Genomic DNA, 23,548 nt, shown 5'->3' on the forward strand with positions numbered 1-23,548 from the left:
AAACTGACTGTCCTACCGATCCTCAACTTCGGCGATGTCATCTACAAAATAGCTCCCAATACTCTACTCAGCAAACTGGATGCAGTCTATCACAGTGCCATCCGTTTTTGTTACCAAAGTCCCTTATACCACCCACCACTGCGACCTGTATGCTCTCGTCAGCTGACCCTCTACATATTCGTCGCCAGACCTACTGGCTCCAGGTCATCTATAAGTCTATTCTAGGTAAAGCTCCGCCTTATCTCAGCTCACTGGTCACGAAAACAACACCCACCCGTAGCACGCGCTCCAACAGGTATATCTCACTGGTCATCCCCAAAGCCAACACCTCCTTTGGCCGCATTTCCTTCCGGTTCTCTGCTGCCAGTGACTGGAACGAATTGCAAAAATTGCTGAAGCTGGAGACTTATATTTCCCTCACTAACTTTAAACATCAGCTATCTGAGCAGCTAACCGATCACTGCAGCTGTACATAGCCCATCTGTAAATAGCCCACCCAATCTACCTACCTCATCCAATATTGTTTTTATTTACTTTCTGCTGTTTTGCACATCAGTATTTCTACTTGCACATCATCATCTGCTCATCTATCACTCCAGTGTTAATTTGCTAAACTGGAATTACTTCGCTACTATGGCCTATTTATTGCCTTATCTCCTCACGCCATTTGCACACACTGTATATAGACTTTCTTTTTTTTTGTATTGTGTTAATGACTGTACCCTTGTTTTCTGTGTTGTTGTTTGTGTAGCACTGCTTTATCTTGACCATGTCGCAGTTGTAAATGAGAACTTGTTCTCAACTAGCTTACCTGGTTAAATAAAAAAATAAAACGTGTTGGATTTATAGTACTTACAGCACTCGATTGGATGGGAGGAAACTTGCAGTGAGATGTGTTGCCCATTGGGTTGGGGTATGTGGACACGGAACACCAGGCGCACACGAGTGTTCTTCCGTCCGATGTCCGTCTCGCCCTTCCTTAGCTCAATGTCAGCATTCCTGAGCTTCAGGATCCCAGCACAGTCGATTCTGTGACAAACAAACCAATGTTGCATTATGATTACAACCGATATGGCTAATTACATCAGACCTGTGTTCAATTAGTATGTTATTTTTCATATCCTTGATTGAGCTTGCCTGGCACAATGGAACCAATAGAATTGTTTTATCAGTTCAAATCCATCATGCCCATCTTGTGGCACTGGAGACAGGCTGAGCAAAAATGGCCAAAAGGTTAGAAGAAAACAAATACTATTTGAACCCAGTTCTGCAAAAGACACTGCTCTGTATGGGTGGTGTTCGGCATGTGTCACTACTCTAGCTACTCTCACATCGCTTTCATGTTGTTCTTGGGCTCCAGAGGGATCTCCAGAACTTTGGTGGAGTTGATAATCTTCTCGTAGCTGGTGGTGGTGACCGTCTTGCCCGTGATACGGTGGACCTGGTAGAAGGCGTGAGGCTTCAGGATCCTGTCGTCTGCAGTCCCGATGAAGATCTGAAGGCCTAGGGGCTCCTTACCCCTGTAGCCATGCAACTGGAAGAAACACCAGAGGAAACTCCAATAAAACATGAATAATTCAAAGTCAAGATGTTCACACTTTTTATAATGTGTCATTTTAAAATGTAAAGAACATTTCTACTCTACCTGTTCTTTTTCACTCCTTATATACACACTGCACAAAAACTGGTAGGTACCCAGTGTTTTATTACATAGTTGAATTTATATAATGATTGATTTATATAATGATCTCATTATTTTGCCAATAACTAGATGTATTTTTTTGCCAGTTTGCTGATAACAGTTTAGGCTGAACATAACACTGCTGGAAACATTAGTATTTTTCCAGTCCTCAACATTAGTATTCAGTCGAGTCTCAATTTACTGTTGAGAGTTAGAATAGTAGAATACACAAGGTGCAATTTCAAAATTTTGTTGCAGCAGTTTTTGTCTTGTTACATGCCACTCACTGACAGTCCCTCAATTAGCCCATGTCAGTTAAATAATGTTGATGGGTAAATTAGTCTAATTAGTCTAGCCAGCTTTCTACACTTGTTGTAATCATGGCCGAATTACCGATGGCTCCCACAGATTTTGTTAATCACTCTCACTCAGATATCATTTTATTTGAGCAAGACAAAGGAGATGATCATGGACTACAGGAAAAGGCGGGCCGAACAGGCCCCCATTAACATCGACGGGGCTGTAGTGGAGTGGGTCTCGAGTTTCAAGTTCCTTGGTGTCCACATCAACAACTAACTATCATGGTCCTAACACACCAAGACAGTCATGAAGAGGGCACAATAAAACCTTTTCCCCCTCAGAAGACTGAAAAGACTTGGCATGGGTCCTCAGATCCTCAAAAAGTTCTACAGCTGCACCATCGAGAGCATTCTGACCGGTTGCATCACCACCCGGTATGGCAACTGCTCGGCATCTGAACGTAAGGTGCTACAGAGGGTAGTGTGTACGGCCCAGTACATCACTGGGGCCAAGCTTCCTGCCATCCAGAACCTATATAATAGGCGGTGTCAGAGGAAAGCCCATAAAATTGTCAGAGATTCCAGTCACCCAAGTTATAGACTGTTTTCTCTGCTACCGCACGGCAAGCGGTGCCGGAGCACCAAATCTAGGACCAAAAGACTCCTTAACAGCTTCTACCCCCAAGCCATAAGACTGCTGAACAATTAATCAGATGGCCACCGGACTATTTACATTGACCCCCTCCCATTTGTTTTGTACACTGCATCTACTCGCTGTTTATTATCTATACATAGTCACTTCACCCCTACCTACATGTACAAATTACCTCAACTAACCTGTACCCCCACACACCGACTCGGTACCGGTACCCCTTGTATATAGCCTCGTTATTGTTATTCTTAATGTGTTACTTTTTATTATTCGTTTGTACTTCAGTCTATTTGGTAAATATTTTCTTAAGTCTTCTCAAACTGCACTCTTGGTTAAGGGCTTGTAAGTAAGAATTTCACAGTAAGGTCTACACTTGTTGTATTCAGCACATGTGACAAATAAAGTTTGATTTGATATTGACCTGGCAAATGTGTTGAATTGCAGGAAATTTGATTTAAAAAAAAAAATGTAATGGTTCTACATAAACTTATTACTTTACCTTTCGTTAACAAAATACTTTTTCTGCTAACAGATCCCCCAGTATGTATTAAATTAGAGTTTTTAAACCCAGTGCTGAGTTAATGTAAATGTTATTTGATAAAATATAGAATTTGGCCTTTTCTACAATAGTCAATAGAAAAGCATTTAGTAACACATCCACAAATGGCAAAAATACAGTCAAAAAAATGTATCATAAGGAATATGGTTGAAGTGTTTTTTGGAAACATATTAACCCCTTATTTTTGTTGCCACAAAAATAAGGGGTTAAACATACTTCCATTAGTTTGTTTGGGTTATATTCAGACAAGTCCCGTGACACTGATGGGGGTCGGAGAGAAAAACAGAGAACACCATCATGTTTGTGAGAGTCTCCCCTTTCCATAGAGTGGTGACAAACATTTGGACACTGCAAACATTTTCCTGAGAAGACTGATGTTCTTTTTGTCATGGTCTGACAAACACCGCTGTCGCTCTGCCACCTTCCACCGCAAATGCGGAAACCCGACATAGGCGGATGATATCTCTAGCTTTTTAATTATCTTATCTTACTTAGATTTACGCATGGTTGTGTTTAATAAACTCTTAAGGATTAATGTGTAGGGGCTAATTGTATAGCTAATAGTAAATGAGCTTGAACTTTAAAATATTTTAAAAAATTGGACGGCCCTGTCGGAGGATGGTTTCTGTTTGTCCTAAAGTAAATGGAATTCAAAAGAGCTACGTAGGAACTATGATTCACTGGAATACTTGTTCGATTATGAGAAAATTAGACTGCCAAAGCCTTAGCTTTACCCTGTGAGCCAATGTTCCACAGACACTTTCAAGACAAAAGAAAGAAGGCAAGGTCTACGTAAATTCCAGTACTTCTCAAGTTTCTATACAGTGGAGAGGTCTGGTGAATTGGAGGTAGCCACATAGAAAATACATGTTTATAACATGATGTAAAACTCCTAATCATAAATGTTTATCAAAGTCATTATATAAAATTGCAAATAAGCTGTAGGCCTAGTTGTCGACAATATTGAGCTAAATAAAGTCTGCTTGCAACCTCAGACGTCTACACTTTACATACTTCTCTTTTAACTCACACTACTAAACCCCCTATGTCTCTGTCACACACACACACAAACACAGTGTCAAGCTCATTACTTTTTAGACAGATACTTTTAGTTGCAAGTTAACGCTTTGTGGTTTTTGCATGCTGCCTTCCAAGGTAGTTGCTGGTCTCTCCACTAATCTGCATCTGTGTGTATGTATGTGTGTGTGTGTGTGTATATATATACACGGAGTGTACAAAACATTCCTAATATTAAGTTGCACCCTCTTTTGCCCTCAGAACAACCTCAATTCATCGGGGCATGGACTCTACAAGGTGTCGGAATCTATTGAGTATGAAAAAACTAGCAGTGTTGCAGCTCTTGACGCACTAAAACTGGTGCACCTACTACCATACCGCGTTCAAAGGCACTTAAATCTTTTGTCTTGCCCATTCACCCTCTGAATGGCACACAAATAATTATATATTATTGGATGTAATGTATTTGTATTTTGTATTGTTTTAGTGAGTATGTGTATTGTGAACTTGTAATTGTCCTTAGCTGCTCTGGAACTACAGTGAAAATTTGCTTTTGGCTAACCCCGGCACATTTACATGAATTTTGCCTTAATGTAATATTGATCTTGATTAATGTGCACTGTCCCCTGTAAATAAGTAAATACACAATCCATGTCTCAAGGCTTAAACATACTTATTTAACCTGTCTCCTCCCTTTCATCTACACCAGGTATTCCCAAACTGGGGTACGCGTAATGCCATCGGGGGTACGCCAAATAAAAATGTGATTCACATGAAAAATATATTTTTTTATTTTAATTTATTCACATTTTCAAACAGTACATTTGTATTTTCCAACGGGGCTATACTGTCACGCCCTGACCTTAGAGAGACATGTTATTTCTCTATTTAGTTAGGTCAGGGTGTGATTTGGGGTGGGCATTCTATGTTGTCTATTTCTTTGTTTTGGCCATGTATGTTTCCCAATCAGAGGCAGCTGTCTATCGTTGTCTCTGATTGGGAATCATACTTAGGTAGCCTTTTTCCCACCTGTGTTTGTGGGTAGTTATTTTCTGTTCAGTCTCTGTTACCTGACATAACTGTTTGCTTTCGTTTTGTTACTTTGTTCGAGTGTTTTTTGATAATAAAAGAAATCGTGAAACACTTTTCACGGTGCGCTTTGGTCCGCTCTTTCCGACGACAGCCGTTACATATACATTTGGGCGAGTTTCTTTTCTCGCCTGAGGAGCCACGTTTCACTGCCAAAAATAAAAGTTAACCATCTAGTGTTCAGCGAAATAACAACACAATGTCAAATACAGGTAGCCTAGTCAAATAATTAACATCCAATCACATTAGCCATTACTCTCCACGGGAAACCTTCACTCTTGCGCAGACATTTAGAAACGAAACATGACAATTTGAAAGATAAGCCACGGGAGTTTTTTGAACGAGAATAAAGACAACTTTCGAGAAGTAAGACGTGTATAAAAGCCACAGATACCATTAAGAACAAGGGGCTAGAAGCATCTTATATGGTGAGCTACTGAGTGGCAAGGAAAGGCAAGCCCCATACTATTGTGGAGGACTTAATTCAGATGCTGGGACAATGCTGGGGGAAAAGGCCCAAAAAAACTATACAGACAATGTCTCCAAACACTGCTTCACGACGCATCAGTGACATGGCAGGAGATGTTTTGAAACAATTACTACTTCACATACAAGCCAGTGAATTATGTGCGTTACAGCTGGATGACTCAACAGATGTGGCGGGCCTGGCAAGGCTACTGGTATGTTTATGGGGGGTCAATTAAGGAAGACATCCTCTTCTGCAAACCACTGGAAACCAGGACAACATATTTTTAAAGTATGGGACAGCTTTGTGACATCAAATGGACTTTGGTGGTCAAGATGTGTTGGTATGGTTAACTTTGCAAGGCCCCTGAATTCTCGTGTATTTTCTGCTTTATGCAATGATATGGGCAGCGATCATGTAACACTTAACACATACAGAAGTGCGCTGGTTATAAAGGGACAAAGTATTGACATGTTTTTTTGTGTGTTTTTTTTCTCCCCTTTTTCTCCCCAATTTCATGGTATCCAATTGTTAGTTACTGTCTTGTCTCATCGCTACAACTCCCGTACGGGCTCGGGAGAGACGAAGGTCGAGAGCCATGCGTCCTCCGAAACAGTGCGCATCCAACCCGGAAGCCAGCCGCACCAATGTTTTCGGAGGAAACACCGTGTACCTAGCAACCTGGTCAGCGTGCACTGCGCCCGGCCCGCCACAGGAGTCGCTAGTGCGCGATGAGACAAGGACATCCCTACCGGCCAAACCCTCCCTAAACCGGACGACGCTAGGCCAATTGTACGTCGCCCCATGGACCTCCCGGTCGCGGCCGGCTGTGACAGAGCCAGAGCTCAAACCCAGAGTCTCTGGTGGCACAGCTAGCACTGTAATGCAGTGCTTTAGACCACTGCGCCACCCGGGAGGACCTGACATGTTTTTTTTAAATTGAGAGACAAGCCTAAAGTTCTTTACTGACCATCATTTTCCCTTGTCTGACTTGCATGATGACGAGTTTCTCGCCTGAATGATCTGAATCTAGGATTACAGGGACTCTCCGCAATTATATTCAATGTGCAGGACAAACTTGAGGCTATGATTAAGAAGTTGGAGCTCTTTTCTGTCTGTATTAACAAGGACAACACACAGGTCTTTCCATCATTCTACGATTTGTGTGCAAATGAACTCAAGCTTACAGACAATGTCAAACGTGATATAGCGAAGCACCTGAGTGAGCTGGGTGAGTAATTATGCAGGTAGTTTCCCGAAACAGATGACACAAACAACTAGATTCGTTATCCCTTTCATGCCCTGCCTCCAGTCCACTTACCGATATCTGAACAAGAGAGCCTCATCCAAATTGCAACAAGCGGTTCTGTAAAAATGTTATTTAATCAGAAGCCACTGCCAGATTTCCGGATAGGGCTGCGCTCAGTTTCTTGCCTTGGCAAATCACACTGTTAAGACACTGATGTCCTTTGCAGCAACGTACGTATGTGAGAGTGGATTCTCGGGTCCTCAATAGCATGAAAACTAAATACAGGCACAGACTGTGTATGGAAAATTATTTAAGACAGACTCTCTCCAATACAACCGACATTGCAGAGTTATGTGCATCCATTCAAGCCCACCCTCACTAACCTGTGGAGAGTTATTCACAATTTCTGATGAACAAATCAGGTTCTACATGTAAGATGGCTAAGAGAACAATTATTGATTATGCTATTATTATTATTTGTGTCCTGGTTCTATAAGAGCTCTGTGTCACTTCCCACGAGCCGGGTTGTGACAAAAACTCACTATACATTTATTAAACATAATAATGAGTGTATGTGTGGCAGGCTTACAATGATGGCAAAAAGCAACATTGGAGAGTGAGCTGACCCTGGTGCTAGAGGGGGTACAGCTGACCATGGTGCTAGAGGGGGTACGCAGCTGGAGGTTGAATGTTTGAATGGGTACGGGACTATAAAAAGTTTGTGAACCACTGATCTACACTGATCTACACTGATTGAAGTGGATTTAACAAGTGATATCATTAAGGGATCATAGCTTTCACATGGATTGGTGGCCCCTTCACACACTGGTCTCATGAAAGTGTTTCAGGAGACAGGAGTGATGAGCTTTTAGTCAGGCATACTCATGTGAAAAAATGAAAAGCAAAAATGTAACCTTTTGTTACCTTTTGACACAATTTATACATGCTGTATAGAGTTAGCAGCACTTCTTTACATGTTCAATGTAAGCTGAACTTAAAAGTACAACTGGCAAGAAACAACTTCCCTGAGAGAAAACAGCCTATGTGGTATCGATATTGTTCAGAAACGGTTATTCTAGTGTCAAAATTGACTACAAAGTGTAAATAGGATAATTTTGGTCATAAAGTCAGTCTCGTTCAAAACTGAGTTTTGTAAATTAGTTCGTCATGACTTGAGAGTTTGGTATTGATTTCAACAATGCTCACTTGCCCACTAACACGGGATACACATCTGCAGCGATTGCACTCTATCCAATCCAGCTGCAGAATACACAGACAGTGTGACAGACTGCCCAGCAGCGCAGCGGATCAGACTTTGTTAACAGATTTATTCTTAAAATGGATTCAATCTTTTTTTTCCTCATCAATCTACAAACAATACCCCATAATGACAAATCGAAGACAGGTTTTTAGAAATGTTCGTACATTTTTGCAAATACATTTACATAAGTGTTCAGACCCTTTGCTATGAGACTCAAAATTGAGCTCAGGTGCATCCTGATTCCATTGATCATCCTTGATGTTTCTATAACTTGATTGGAGTCCACCTGTGGTAAATTCAATTGATTGGACATGATTGGGAAAGGCACACACCTGTCTATATAAGGTGCTACAGATGACAATGTATGTCAGAGCAAAAAGCAAGCCATAAGGTTGATGGAGTTGTCCGTAGAGCTCCATGACAGGATTGTGTTGAGGCACAGATCTGGGGCAGGATACAAAAACATCCAAGAACATAGTGACCTCCATAATTCTTAAATGAAGTTTGGAACCACCAAGACTCTTCCTATAACTGGCTGCCCAGCCAAACAGAGCAATTGGGGGAGAAGGGTCTTGGTCAGGGAGGTGACCAAGAACCCGATGGTCACTCTGACAGAGCTCCAGAGTTCCTCTGTGGAGATGGGAGAACCTTCCAGAAGGAAAACCATCTCTGCAGCACTCCACCAATCAAGCCTTTATGGTAGTGGTCAGATGGAAGCCACTCCTCAGTAAAAGGAGCAGCCCGCTTGGAGTTTGACAAAAGGAACCTAAAGGACTGACATACCTTAAGAAACAAGATTCTCTGGTCTGATGAAACCAGGATTGAACTCTTTGGCATGAATGCCAAGTGTCACATCTGGAGGAAACCTGGCACCATCCCCACGGTGAAGCATGGTGGTGGCAGCATCATGCTGTGGGGATGTTTTTCAGTGCCAGGGACTGGGAGAATATTCAGGATCGATGGAAAGATTAACGGAGAAAAGTACAGAGATCCTAGATGAAAACCTGCTCCAGAGCGCTCGCGACTTCAGACTGGGGGCGACGGTTCACCTTCCAACAGGACAATAACCCTAAGCACACAGCCAAGACAGAGCAGTATTGGCTTCAGGACAAGTCTCAGAATGTCCTTGAGTGACCCAGCAAGAGCCCGGACTTGAACCCGATCGAACATGCCTGGAGAGACCTAAAAATAGCTGTGCAGCAATGCTCTCCATCCAACCCGTCATAGCTTGAGAGGATCTGCAGAGAAGACTAGGAGCTCCCCAAATACAGGTGTGCCAAGCATGTAGCACCATACCCACGAAGACTCAAGGATGTAATGCTGCCAAAGGTGCTTCAACAAAGTAGTGAATAAAAGGTCTGAATACTTATGTAAGTATATTTATTTTAATACATTTGCAAACATTTCAAAAAACAGTTTTTGCTTTGTCATTATGGGGTATTGTGTGCAGAGTGATTTTGGAATAAGGGGGGTAACGTAACAAAATGTGGAAAAAGTCAAGAGGTCTGAATAATTTTCCAAATGCACTGTACCTAAGTCAACATATCTCACATTTAACTTGATAAATACTGCATCAGACACCTGTGCTAGATGTATAATTGTGCGACTAAACCTTCTCTACAAAAACGTCTCAATTAATGACAGATTTATTGAGTTCTCTTGGATTCATTCGGACTATTTTGAGGAAGTGATACTGGCTTTGTTCCTATGGTGTCTCATGGGGGACAAACATCAGTAACTGCCACCGCACTACACCCCAAGACAAATCTTGTTTTCTTAGTGAGCAACAGAGAAATAGATGTGGAATCAGTGTGTTCAGATGCTCTTTAATAGAAGACATTTCCACATGTTGACGGTCATCTGTATATTTTAAGCAGGGCCTATAATTTTCAGTTCATATTTTAAAGTTTCCACGGCAACGTAATGAAAGCTTCCTTGTTGTGGTTGTTGACTGTCAGAACCTGGCCGAGTGGAAATTAACCATTTCTCACTTTCTATTTTCTGTCTCTCACGGTCAGTGAGTTGTGCCTGGTGTCATCCAATCATGTGGCTGGCTAGGCACGTCCAAACTCCCTCCCAGTCCCAGACTGAACTCTTCACTTTACTTTTCCCAGTCCCCCTCATTCTGACTCACTCACTGCAACCATGGCAACCGGTTTCTCAAATGGCCTGTTTAGTATTTGCAGCAGTAGACTATTTTACTCACTGTGTCAGACTCAGCTACCTTTGTTCAACACCACGTATTCATGTCACTTTATGACCAAAATGTTCATATTTACACTTTGTAGTAAATTTGATACTAGAATAAATGTTTCTGAACAATATCGATGCCACAAAGGCCATTTTCTCTCAGATATGTTATTGCCTTCAGTTGCGCTTTAATTTCAGCTTACATTTCTGTTTTTCATATGAGTATGCCTGACTAAAAGTTCACCACTCCTGTCTCCTGAGACAACTGTCATGAGACCAGTGTGTAAAGGGGTTCGGGTTAGGGGTGTAGATGAAAGTGAGGGGCCAGGGTAATGAAGGATTTGTAAGCCTTGAGACAATTGAGACATGGATTATGTATGGGTGCCATTCAGAGGGTGAATGGGCAAGACAAAAGATTTAAGTGCCTTTGAATGGGGTTTGGTAGTAGGTGCCAGGCACACCAGTTTGAGTGTTTAAATAACTGTAATGCTGCTGGGTTTTTCACGCTCAACAGTTTCCTGTGTGTATCAAGAATGGTCCACCACCCAAAGGACATCCAGCCAACTTGACAACGGTGGGAAGCAGTGGAGTCAACATGGGTCAGCATCTCTGTGGACCTCTTGACACCTTATAGAGCCCATGCTAAGACGAATTGAGGCTGTTCTGAGGGCAAAAGGGTCATTCCTAATGTTTGGTATATTCAATGTATATTGTTCATAGAAAATTCAATAAATAATAGTCTAGGAAGGTTTTACTGTAGTAAGTATGGGAGTTAGTGTGAGGATACATTAGCTGCCATGTATAAGACATCAGTGCAAGATATAACTCATTTCAGTGAGTGTGGCAGGCTGCTGGGAAGAAAAGAGAGGAGTGAGAGAGAAGGAGAGAGAAAAGATGAGGTAAAGGATGACAGAGCGTACACGGTAACACACAGTAGTCATTTTCATAAGCCAGGCCCTGGGGCAGTAGTACCACATGCTGTAATGATGACTAGGAAATACCATTACACGCAACAGGCCTTCCTATTCAGAGTGTCCTACATTAAAATGGGCTACCTAGAACCATAAAGGGTTCTTCGCCTGTCCCTCTTTGGTTTTAGGATATGTTTTAACATTTTGCTGCAAGGTACTGTAGATTCCTTTCACCAAATGGTTCCTAAAGGGTTCTTGATGGTTCTTCATTTGTTGAAAACGTTCTACATGGAACCAAAAAAAGGTTCCCAAAAGCACCTCCTTTTCTAAGAGTGATACAGAGCCAGCGGCGTACCTGGACGACAGGATGACCTCCAGTGGGGGCTTTGACCGCTCCCCTGCTCCCCTCTGTCTCATAGTGGGCTCGGTGATGAGGCTTGGGCTGCACGTCAACATGGAGCTCGTACTGGTCTGTATGGCTGGGGACAGGCCATTCCAGAGGGGGCAGAGAAGAAAATGGGATGCTACAGGAAATAAGATATGGAAAAAAGGGTTAATTGTCTGTGATTAGGCTTCCTAAAGCTCCTAATGTAGTCATATAACTGATACAATGTAATAGACACTAAATCTTATTCATAATATGGGTGTGTCCCTGGTTAGGCAGAAAGTATTCCACTGCACCCTTTATCTATACAGTACAGGCTTCCTACACCATTCACCTGCAGAGGTTGGGGACCAGCTGCTTGGTCCAGATGGGAGGGATCACAAAGAAGGACTCCGCCCCAGTTTTACTCTTAACGTCTTGCTCACAGGACACCAGGTAGTTGACCTCCCTGTGGTTCTCTGGGTAGAGGGCGTACGCCTGGTTGGCCGTCTTCACTACCTTGGTGGGGACCAGACCAGGCTGGACAGTGCCGTAGCCGTTCATGGCCTTAGCCATACTGTTGGGGGTCCCGTAATGGGCACTTGCATTCTGTTGGGAGTGCTCCCCGTGGCCCCCGTGTGGGGAGGGACTGCGGGAACGGATCCCAGTGACCAGGCTGGGATTCCTGTACATGTCGTAGGTGCGCTTGCCCTGTGGCGAGGTGGAGCGGGATCCTGGCCTAATGGATGGGGAGGGCGAACGGGGGCCGAGACAGCCCTCCTCAGTATGGGGGGAAGTACCTGGGGATGTGCGGGGGGAGGCGGTGTGGATGTTCTGGAAGCGGGGGCAGAGGTCTCCGGCCCCGGTCTGGCCACTACTTGGGGACACGCAAGGGGAGGCCCAGGGGGAATAGCTCTCCGAGTGCCAGCTGGTGGAGGAGTTGCTGCTGGCTGGGCTCAGGCACTGGGGCTCTCGGTATACCAGGCTGTCGTGGCCAGGGACGGTCAGAGTGGGCCGGGGACTGATGTTCAGAGGGTGGTTCTGTAGGGAGTCTCGTCCATGGCTGTAGAGCTCACGTGACGGAGTGATCTCGATCCTGGGGCTCAGGGCGATACCCCCAGGCCTGGTGTGGTCCAGGTAGTTTTTAGCCTCCAGGTGTTCATAACCAGAAAGGCTCTCTGGGTTGTGCTCGCTGCACTTGATGTCGTAGGGGGAAGTCTCCTCCAGGGGGTATGCCAGATGAGATGCAACACTGAGGACTCTCAGTGAGGAGAGATTTGGCTCATCTGCTGAAAGGTAGATAGGGAACAAGGAAGAGAAATGAGCAGAAGAAAATATATTATTTATAAACGGACTGTCCATTGTCTGTAAAATTACTGAAGATATTACGTTTTCTCCGAAATCACACATCTTACAAAACTTTGGATCCATGTTTGCAATACACATGAGAGCCACATTAAACAGAAATGATATGTTCTTTGAATTCAACAAACAACCATTTCAAATAATAATGTTGTCAATCATTTTTATTCAATCATTTTGATCAGTTTGATTAACAATCATTGAAAACAAAAAGGTTTAGGTGTGGAAACTATTCACATTATCAAATGGGGCTCCTTGTGACTGTTAGAATATTTGTAAACATTAAAGCATGCACATAAAACAAATGACAGATTATGTTTTCCAGTTAGAAAGTGTGTTGAAACAAGCTAGCCATGATTATACAATGTATACAGACCTGCAGAGCAAATGCAGGATCAATTGTATAATTTTTGTGAAAAAAAATCAATTTCCTTTTAGTAATGTTTACTAGAACTATAAGTGGAAGGAAAATAGCATTCTGTCAAAATCACATCGCTGTTTATTTGTTTTCAATGACGCCACTGCATTTAACGTTTTACGTTGAAAAGTAATATAAGCGTCTAAAATGTGAAAAGCGCGCGGGAGACTTGACAAGCCATTGGACAAACCTTGATCTTCCCCGGGAAAGTTGTTGCAAGGTGGTTCATATTCAAACAGGTAATCAAACTCCAACTCATCTTGGCAGTTTACTTGACTCAGTTCCTCTTCCAGCCCTAACTCACTAGGGTCTTTTCTGTCGTAAAACGAGCTCATCTGTCTTATTGAATCAATCTACTTATAATAAGAATGAAAGGAAGCAGATATGTTGTATAATCAATGATGTTACTCTGGCAGTTCTCTTCATCCACGAAGGCCTTGCGATGTCAGAGGCCTTGGCGGAGGTGGATAGGCTATGATAGAATCTTCACTTGCTCAATTGAAGCGATAATACGCCACTGATGCCTCAGTAAAAAAAAACTGCGAAAAGAACGAGCAGCGAGTGCAACGTAATAGCAGCTAAACTTCCTCTTTCAAACTAAACCTCATATAGAGAGATAAGGCGTGTCTATTTTCATATAGAAGCCCTAAATAAATACGGTGCAAGGTGTCAAAGGCGGAGTGATCACGCCTCCCTATGATCATTGACAGAACAGCTGCAGCTGCACAACTTCATAGTGATGAGTTGCATCAGTGGTACAGTTGATGTGCTGCTGCCCCCGGGTGTCTGGCACCAAGCAATTACGCATGGCATATAGGGATATCTTACTGTAACTTTTAATACAAACTACAGATATGCCCAACTAGAGTCGCCTTATATAGCCTACAGTATGAAAGGATGCTAGACTGGCTTACTGGATGAGCATTAGAGCATTGTCATCCATTTTCACCCATCATCCCAGATGCTGTATCAATGAGTCAATAAATATTTAAATGATGAATAATTGCAACAACAAAAAATAAGTTCACTGGTATGGTCTATGTTCTAATGAATGTATTACTTACAAATACACGTTTATACCAGACCCTTTATAAACTACATTTGACAAAGGCATTTCTAAAGCTGGCATTGGTTCATTACATGTAAATCCAATGGAAAAGGCTTCAGGATTCGACTGTTTCGGTGGAAATGTTTGTAACACTCTAAAAAGAAAATATTCCTGGAGTATATTTTCGGGGTTCTTCAAATTGAAACTGTGGGGGAAGCCCAATAAGTTGTTTAAAGAACCCCTTTTAATGGTTCCTCAGAGAACCTTTTGAATATGCTTTTGGGGTTCATTTTTTAACTACCCCCCTCCCCTATTATCATTATTAATAATACGCATAACAATAACACAATCTTTTAGTTGTCCGTGTTTATTAGGATTTTAGTGGCATAGCAGAATAAATAAAAGAAACTCCCAGCAGAGCCCTAAGTCCAATGGGTATATCCTCTGGAGTGTTGATGTTAATGTGTTGATGTTCTCCGTATCCATAGCCACAATGATTTTGCAGTGCATGGTGATCGAACAGGTTTCCTGTTATATTCATCAAAGGTGTAGGCAGTGGGTGAAATCTGTGAATCCAAAAAATAGTAATTATAAAGATGTTTAACAAAACCTGCACATGACAGTATTCATACTTTAGTTTTTGTGGTAAATGTGAATGATTGTTTTATTTTTTATAATGGTTTCATACACATACCTTGTCCATAATGTAGGTGAGGATAATTTTTGATAATTGATATCCATTGAATTGTGTCCATTTTCTGTTTTAGAAAGATTTGCACAAATATAAAAAGATAGATGGTATCATCATAAGACACTATCAATTTAGATTATATAGGGGACAAACCTTACCTTAATTTGAGAAGATCTTTACATTGTTCAGATAAGTGCCTGCCTCTGCTGTCCTTTCAAATTTAAAATCAAATGTTTTAGTTGGGCAGTTAGGTTCCTGCAAGAGCCCCCACCAACTAAGAAGGTTCCTCGATAAACCCCACCTCTTATGGGGTTCTTGGAAGAACCTTTTGGGGGTCATTTTCCATGCCAAGAACACTAAGGTTCTTCTAAGAACTTTGAGCATCTTAGAAGAACCCTTGTTGAACCTCAATTTTTTTGAGTGAAGGCAGTACTGTAGACTAGGTTGAAGATACCCAGGTCAGGACAACCTAATAATTCCATGAGGAAGCTTTTAAAAAAATTAACAGATTCATGGGACCAATGTCGTTGCTAACCAGCATCGCTGGTCCCATTGTTTAGAATTCTTCCTAATGTATGCAAAGTTATGGAATATTAGAATCCTCTTGTAGACAGGCCCCACCCGCTATACGTAACCAAGACCACACTTAGTGGGTTGTACTCATGAAACAGCACAGAATGCTGTAGTGTTCAAACTGAACCTCCCAGCGTGCAATGTGCTCAGTCGGATTGTACTAAAAAACAACATTATGTGGCCCAAAATCAGGGCCCGCATTCATAAAGCATCTCAGATTAGGAGTGCTGATCTCAGTTTAGCATGTTCGATTATAATAAATATGATTACAAGGACAATGGGAACTGATCCTAGATCAGCACTCCTTCTCTGAGACGCTATATGAATACGAGCCCTGATTTACATTGAATTGCCTGACTTCTGGTCCCAGATCTGTTTGTGCTGTGGCATGACAATGACCATAGGAGTTGATTAAACAGCACATACATATCTAGGATCAGGCTAGAGAAAGTTGACAGATTATTGTCATTTAAACCGCAGCCTGCGCTCCTTGGTGTCTAAACATGTTTTTTAATAGGATACTTAATATTTGTGATAAACTTGACAGTGGAACAACACCATTTGTAGTTATTACACCAGCAAACCCTAAAGTATCAGCTATTACAGTACAACCATTGTTATAGCATTGTAATAACATCTTGTAATAACACCATACCGCAATAGTTATATTGTAAAAGTTTACAGCAAAAGTCTGAAATATGTGTGGGTCCTACTCCTAACTGCTCTTAGCAACAATAACTGAAAAAGAGTCCCATGCTAAAATTAGGTGCAGCCTAATAATGCCTTGATAGCAAAAAACGTGTGAAATGGCTTATTAATGAAATACACATTTTTATAATTTGTTAAATTTATTAATTCCAAACCAAACTGTTAAATAGCCATGCATACCTTACCTGAAAGTCTCTTGCCTTGGCATTGTCATCATACTGAACTCCCAAAGACGGTCAACATACTGAACTCCCAAGGACGGTCAACATACTGAACTCCCAAAGACGGTCAACATACTGAACTCCCAAAGACGGTCAACATACTGAACTCCCAAGGACGGTCAACATACTGAACTCCCAAGGACGGTCAACATACTGAACTCCCAAGGACGGTCAACATACTGAACTCCCAAGGACGGTCAACATACTGAACTCACAAGGACAGTCAACATACTGAACTCCCAAGGACAGTCAACATACTGAACTCCTAAGGACAGTCAACATACTGAACTCCTAAGGACAGTTAACATACGGAACTCCCAAGGACGCTCAACATACTGAACTCCCAAGGACAGTCAACATACTGAACTCCCAAGGACAGTCAACATACTGAACTCCCAAGGACAGTCATCATACTGAACTCCCAAGGACGGTCAACATACTGAACTCCCAGCCTACCCAGTCATCATACTGAACTCCCAGCCTACCCAGTCAACATACTGAACTCACAATTAATAATGCAAATTAAATCATGTCCCATCCCATAGGCTTTAGGTAACAGCTAACAATGTCTATTATACATCTTTACCATTATAGTATTATTGTGAATTTTGATACATTACTGCCCATTATAGAGTCATTAATGTTATTTTAAGAATGAGGTTAGCCTACTGGTAATACATGTAAACTATTAGAATTATAACCTGAAGCGTCATATTCATGTGACTACAATGACGTATAACCCCTACATTAGCCTACCTTACACTGCGCTATAGTGTTCCCCAATGGCTGTACCGGGGGGCATGTAATAGCGAATCGCCTGGTAGGCTATAGGTTGATCAACTCACGGGCGTCAGTTATTTCCCAAACCACTACCTGTACAGATATATCACATACGTTAGACAACTAACGAATCCATAAACCCTATTTTGTCGAATATACAATGTAAAATTACATGTACATACGTCCAGGCCTAGGCTATTAGGCTACTCGAAAATCAATAGGGTTGATAAATTACCAGATTATCACAATTCAGCACGCGGCATCCATACCTTGATCCATCGACCTCATGTTGTGGTACTGTGCCAATCTCCAAGATTCTCTAAACATTTGGAATACAGTAAAAATAATTATAAAAAAATATTATCCTATCATAGCAATAGAAATCCACTCGCGTAAAAGGCTAAATAAAAATGAAGTATTAGACGTCCAATAGTCGTTTATAAATTCAGAAACATGGAGCTAAAATAGACTCCAGCAAGCTATAGTTGAACTTCTTTTCCTTACTCTGAGGATTACTTGAGTATCAAGAGCGGGTTCCTTCCCTGCTCTGGGTGTTTATAATGGTCCAATGCTGTAAAATAACGGGATTCCCTCAGTGTTTCCTCCTGTTTATGCACTTCGCCATGGAAACCTGGAGCGGCTCCATCTCTCAGAGACTCAGGGCTTTCCTGCTAAGCCCACGCTCAGGAATCCATGACGTCTCCGGCTCATGCGCCAGGGCATTTCTGCGGCTTCTCGCAGGCAGTGGCACACAATAACTTCATTGTAGGGATGTGAAAGAATTACTGTAGGACAGAGGCAAAAAAAAATAAAACAGTATGTATACTATATACAGTACATAAATGTTTTAGGCTACACAATTTTAATGTTTGATGGTCACTTTACTGTAACTTGTACCTTTTAATTGAGTTGTAAAAATCAGAAGTAGTCATATAGGCTATTCAATTAATTACAGTCTGGGTTTGAACCTGTGGGATATGTTGCTGGAAATCAAATGTGGCTATTGGTTGGCTTGCTTGTCATGTCAAACATGGAATCTTTTTGAGGAATTCTCAGTTTCACCCATTCAACTTTCTATTGGAAACTTCTAATATAAGACGGAAAAAAGTTTGAAATCATGGACTGCTAAATTGACCCCAGCAAACATTTGCATTACAAATACATGTGGCATATATTTCCATTAGACATACATATTTCGCAGGGAAGTAGCTAACAAAAAACATAAGATTATTTAGGCCTTTTTTTTTTTGCACCTTACATGTGGAATTATCTCCAATGGACTTTACATTTGGAGGAATTGGTGCTTCTGGGACATTTCAGACGGCTGTTATGGGACCTTTTTACTGAAGAATGTGTCTGTTTTTTATGATGGTGTTTTGCTTTACTGTCACGCCCTGATCTGTTTCACCCGTCTTTGTGATTGTCTCCACCACCCTCCAGGTATTCCCCATCATGCCCTGTGTATTTATGTGTTCTCTGTTTGTCTCCTGGTTGTGACCCTTGCCTGTCCTGACCCTGAGCCCGCCCACCTGACCACTCTGCTTGCCCCTGACCCTGCCTGCAGTCCTGTACCTTTGCCCCATCTCTGTATTACCAACCTCTGCCTGATCTGACCCTGAGCCTGCCTGCCATCCTATACCTTTGCCCCTGTTGTTGTAATAAACATTGTTACTTCGTCTGCTGATAGTACGAACTGGCCTTGACTGACCCAGTAGACCCGGACCAGCTGCGCAACGCCATCTCCTCCCACGACCGGAGACCAAGGCTATGAACACCTACATTGGGGACTCCCTAGCTGCAGGATGTATGCGTCCTTTGTCCTCTCCCGCGGGTGCAGGGTTCTTCTTTGTGGAGAAGAAGGACAAGACCCTGCGCCAGTGCATCGACTACTGGGGCCTCAATGACATGTCGGTGAAGAACCGCTACCCACTACCACTCATCTCCTCGGCCTTCGAGCCGCTCCAGGGGGCCAACGTGTTTTCCAAGCTGGATCTACGGAATGCCTACCACCTGGTGCGGATACGGGAAGGGGATGAGTGGAAGACCGCCTTCAACACGGCCAGTGGCCACTACGAGTATTTGGTCATGCCATTTGGCCTCACCAACGCCCCTGCTGTGTTCCAGGCTCTAGTAAATTATGTTCTCCGCGATATGTTGAACCGGTTCGTCTTCGTCTACATTGATGACATCCTCGTCTTCTCCCGCTCCCCCTAAGACCATGTGCTCCACGTCTGACAGGTTCTTCAACGCTTCCTGGAGAACCAGTTGTTTGTCAAGGCAGAGAAGTGCAAGTTCCATCGCTCCACCATCCCTTTTCTGGGGTACATCATCTCTGCCTCTGCTGGGAGTGTCCAGATGGATCCCAGGAAGGTGAGAGTGTTGGTGGATTGGCCCCAGCCTTCGTCCAGGGTGCAGCTGCAACGTTTCCTGAGCTTCATCAACTTCTGTCGCCACTTCATCTGGCATTACAGCACCCTGGCTTCCCTCCCTGTCAGCACCCATTTCTCCCAAGGTTCCATTCCTGTGGTCCCCTGCTGCTGACCGGGCGTTCCGGGACCTCACACTGCTTCACCACTGCTCCCATCCTGGTTCATCCTGACCCTTCCCATCAGTTCATGGTGGAGGTCGATGCATTGGATGCAGGAGTGAGGGCGGTCCTGTCCCAGCGTACTGCCCTGGACCTGAAGCTCCATCCCTGCGCCTTCTTCTCCCATCGCCTCAATGCCATGGTTCTCCCAGCCGAACCCCGGGGGGGGGGGGTCCCGATAACCGGATGTTCATGCCTGACACGGTCCGCTCCGCGGTCCTGGAGTGGGTCCACTCCTCCAGACTGGCCTGCCACCCGGGGTCCTGCCCGATCCTGGCATTTGTGCAACAATGCTTTTGGTGGCCCACCATGGTCCCTGACGTCTCCGTATTCATCGCCGCTTGCACAGTGTTAGCTCAGAATAAGACTCCATCGGCAAGCTCTGGCTGGTCTTCTGCAACCTCTGCCTGTCCCTCACCATCCCTGGTCCCACATGTCCCTGGATTTCATCACGGGACTCCCCGTCTGAGGGCAACACTGTCATCCCGACTGTGGTCGATGGGTTTTCCAAGGACGCCCACTTCATTCCTCGCCCCACACTACCCTTGGCCAAGGAGACGGCCCAGCTCATGGTGCAGCATGTCTTCCGGATCCATGGACTGCCCATGGACATGGTCTCCGACCAGGGTCCTCAGTTCTCGTCCCAGTTCTGGAAGGCGTTCTGCACCCTCATTGGGTCTTCGGCCAGCCTGTCCTCTGGGTTTCACCCCCAGTCCAATGGCCAGTCAGAGCGAGCCAACCAGGACCTTCCGACAACTCTGCGCTGCCTGGTCTCCGCCAACCCCACCACCTGGAGCCAGCATCTTGTGTGGGTGTAATACGCATGCAACACCCTTTGCACATTGAATGTTCCCTGGGGTATCAGCCCCCGCTCTGCTGAGCAGGAGGAAGAGGTTGGCGTACCTTCTGCCCAGATGTTTGTCTACCGCTGTCATCGTACCTAGGAGAAAGCCCAGTCGCCCTTCCTCAAGACCACCTCCAGATATCGACGACAAGCAGATCGCCATCGGACCCCGGCTCCCTGGTATCATCCTGGGCAGAAGGTATGGCTATCCACCCGGGATCTGCCCCTCCGCGTGGAATCCCACAAACTCTCCCCCCAGTTTATTGGCCTGTTTTCCATCTCTAAAATGATTAGTCCCTCTGCTATTCATCTTCTGTTGCCCTGTACCCCTCATATACACCCCACCTTTAATGTGTCCTGTGTTAAACCCATGTCTCACAGTTTTCTGTTTCCAGGCCCACCCCTCCTCCTTCGGCGTACACAGGGATACGCCTCCTGAGTGTTCGACCACGGGGCAGGGGTTTCCAGTACCTGGTTGACTGGAAGGGTTTTGGCCCAGAGGAGATGTGTTGGGTCCCCTCTAGTGACATCCTGGACCTAGCCCTCATCACCCTGATCTGTTTCACCTGTCTTTGTGATTGTCTCCACCCCCATCCAGTTGTCGCCCATCTTCCACATTATCCCCTGTGTATTTATACCGGTGTATATAGCAGTCTCTCTTTTCTCGTCTACCTGGTTTTGACCCTTGCCTGTCCTGACCCTGAGCCCGTCCGCCTGACAACTCTGCCTGCCCCTGACCCTGAGCCTGCCTGCCGTCCTCTACCTTTGCCCCGTCTCTGGATTTTGACCTCTGTATCAAGGCACAAGGCGAGACCCAAATGCAGACACCGGAGGCAGATGGTTGGAGTCTTACAATGTTTATTAATCCAAATGGGTAGACAAGAGAATGGTTGTGGACAGGCAAAAAGGTCAAAACCAGATCAGAGGCCAGGACGTACAGAGTTGCAGACAGGCTCATGGTCAAGGCAAGCAGAATGTTCAGGCAGGCGGGTACAAAGTCCAGAACAGGCAAGGGTCAAAACCGGGAGGACAAGAAAAAGGAGAATCCAAAAAGCAGGAGAATGGGAAAAACGCTGGTTGACTTGGAAACATACAAGACGAACTGTCACAGAGAGACAGGAAACACAGGGTTTAATGTGTGTATTGTATTTTGACATGTATTGTGGTGCTAAACAGGGCTCCTCTGGAAAAAAGACCTTGGTCTCCAGATTGACTCCCTGTCAAAATAAAGGTTAAATAAAAACCTGACAGATCGGTACATATGACATTAATTTAACTTTTCATAATATGAACAAGGCCCCACTATCCTGGCTTCTATGCTAATGGTCAACAATGACATGTGATTGTTTGGATTGCATGTTGGCAACACAGTCAGCTCTTGGGGCTTATGCATCATCCTTTTTGGACTTTTAATATGTACATTTGCTACTGTAAATCTATTCACACGTAATACACACACTAGCAATTAAACACTCAAGGTCTACCTGAAGCATTTATCTTGGAAAGGTCTTTTTAAATCATGGGACCGGGTAACCCAAACCAATAAATATTTCAAGAAAGCCTAATTCAGCACATTAACAAGTTCAGTGTGGTGCCCAGAGGAGGAAGCAGTGGAATTAGACATACAGAGAAGCCAAGGTAAACTTAACAGACATTAGTTCCAAAACCATGCAGGCCTATATCAGGCCCTTACTCTCTTAAACCCATTTTGTGGGTTGGTTTATGCTACATAATACAAAGATAGGTGATTAGACATTTTAATACCTTGTAACAGGATCCATCCCAGAGTATATGGAACTTGTGAATGGATCAAGTACTGGATATGCAACCATTTTCTTTAATTAAGTAAGAGGACATTTCCCACCATTAATATATAATGACTTATGAGGACTTATGGAGGCATTCATAAAGCTTTTAAAGTTGTTGTTCATTTAAAGTGGAAGAACCTTTATACCCATTGTGGTACATTGTAGAAAATTAGGACACTGATATGTGTACTGACATCAAATTGAATCTCATTTTATTTGTCACATGCTTTGTAAACATGTGTAGACTAGCAGTGAAATACTTACTTTTCCAAAAATGCTGAGTTAAATATTTAAAATAATGTATAAAATAAAATACAAACAAAATAATACAATAAGAATAATATAAAATAAAAGTCAATGACGTGAGCAGCAGAGCTTTCCATAGGAAAATATGTGTACTTTAAGGGGCATAATCAGGGATCTGATTCGAGTTCTGACATGGTTTTGGGTGCTAGATCCAGACTATCAAACTAAGTGACTGCAGTCAGTGACTGCAGAAAATCACACAATTCAGAGTATACATTTTAGGGTTAGCCTAACTCTCTGGCCGTCTGAGTTAAATCCATTGCCTACCAGATGTAAATTCCTCCACTGTGACGTTACTCTTGTGCAACGCAAATGATGAATGAGAAAATGAATATAGTTTGAGAAGGGAAACCTGACTGCGCCTGTCCAGAAGGCCCGAGTTTGCATTTACGTTTTTTGCTAGAGGAACCCACTTTTTCAAAATGTATGCAGGATTCTTCCTTCACTGTATAACAGCTCATTTA

At 43.3% G+C, this 23,548-nt stretch overlaps 1 protein-coding gene across 7 annotated transcripts in view; it reads right to left on the bottom strand.

The window, feature by feature from the left end:
• nfatc2a (nuclear factor of activated T cells 2a) overlaps positions 1 to 18,190 on the bottom strand; it is a 43,688-nt gene extending 25,498 nt beyond the window's left edge. The window contains exons 1-6 of one of the 7 annotated variants that reach the window (XM_035740086.1): positions 18,044 to 18,190; positions 17,809 to 17,858; positions 12,094 to 13,024; positions 11,730 to 11,898; positions 1,332 to 1,534; positions 857 to 1,029 (exon numbers count right to left, since the gene is read on the bottom strand). In XM_035740086.1, the coding sequence (XP_035595979.1) occupies positions 857 to 1,029; positions 1,332 to 1,534; positions 11,730 to 11,898; positions 12,094 to 13,024; positions 17,809 to 17,827 (1,495 nt within the window). In that variant the 5' untranslated portion in view covers positions 17,828 to 17,858; positions 18,044 to 18,190. The other 6 variants (XM_035740085.1, XM_035740084.2, XM_035740083.2 and 3 more) reach the window with 6 other exon arrangements.
• Between the last annotated feature and the right edge of the window lie 5,358 nt (positions 18,191 to 23,548).

The sequence above is a fragment of the Oncorhynchus keta genome, chromosome 28 (assembly GCF_023373465.1).
Source record: "Oncorhynchus keta strain PuntledgeMale-10-30-2019 chromosome 28, Oket_V2, whole genome shotgun sequence".
In the NCBI taxonomy this organism is placed as follows: Eukaryota; Metazoa; Chordata; class Actinopteri; order Salmoniformes; family Salmonidae; genus Oncorhynchus; species Oncorhynchus keta.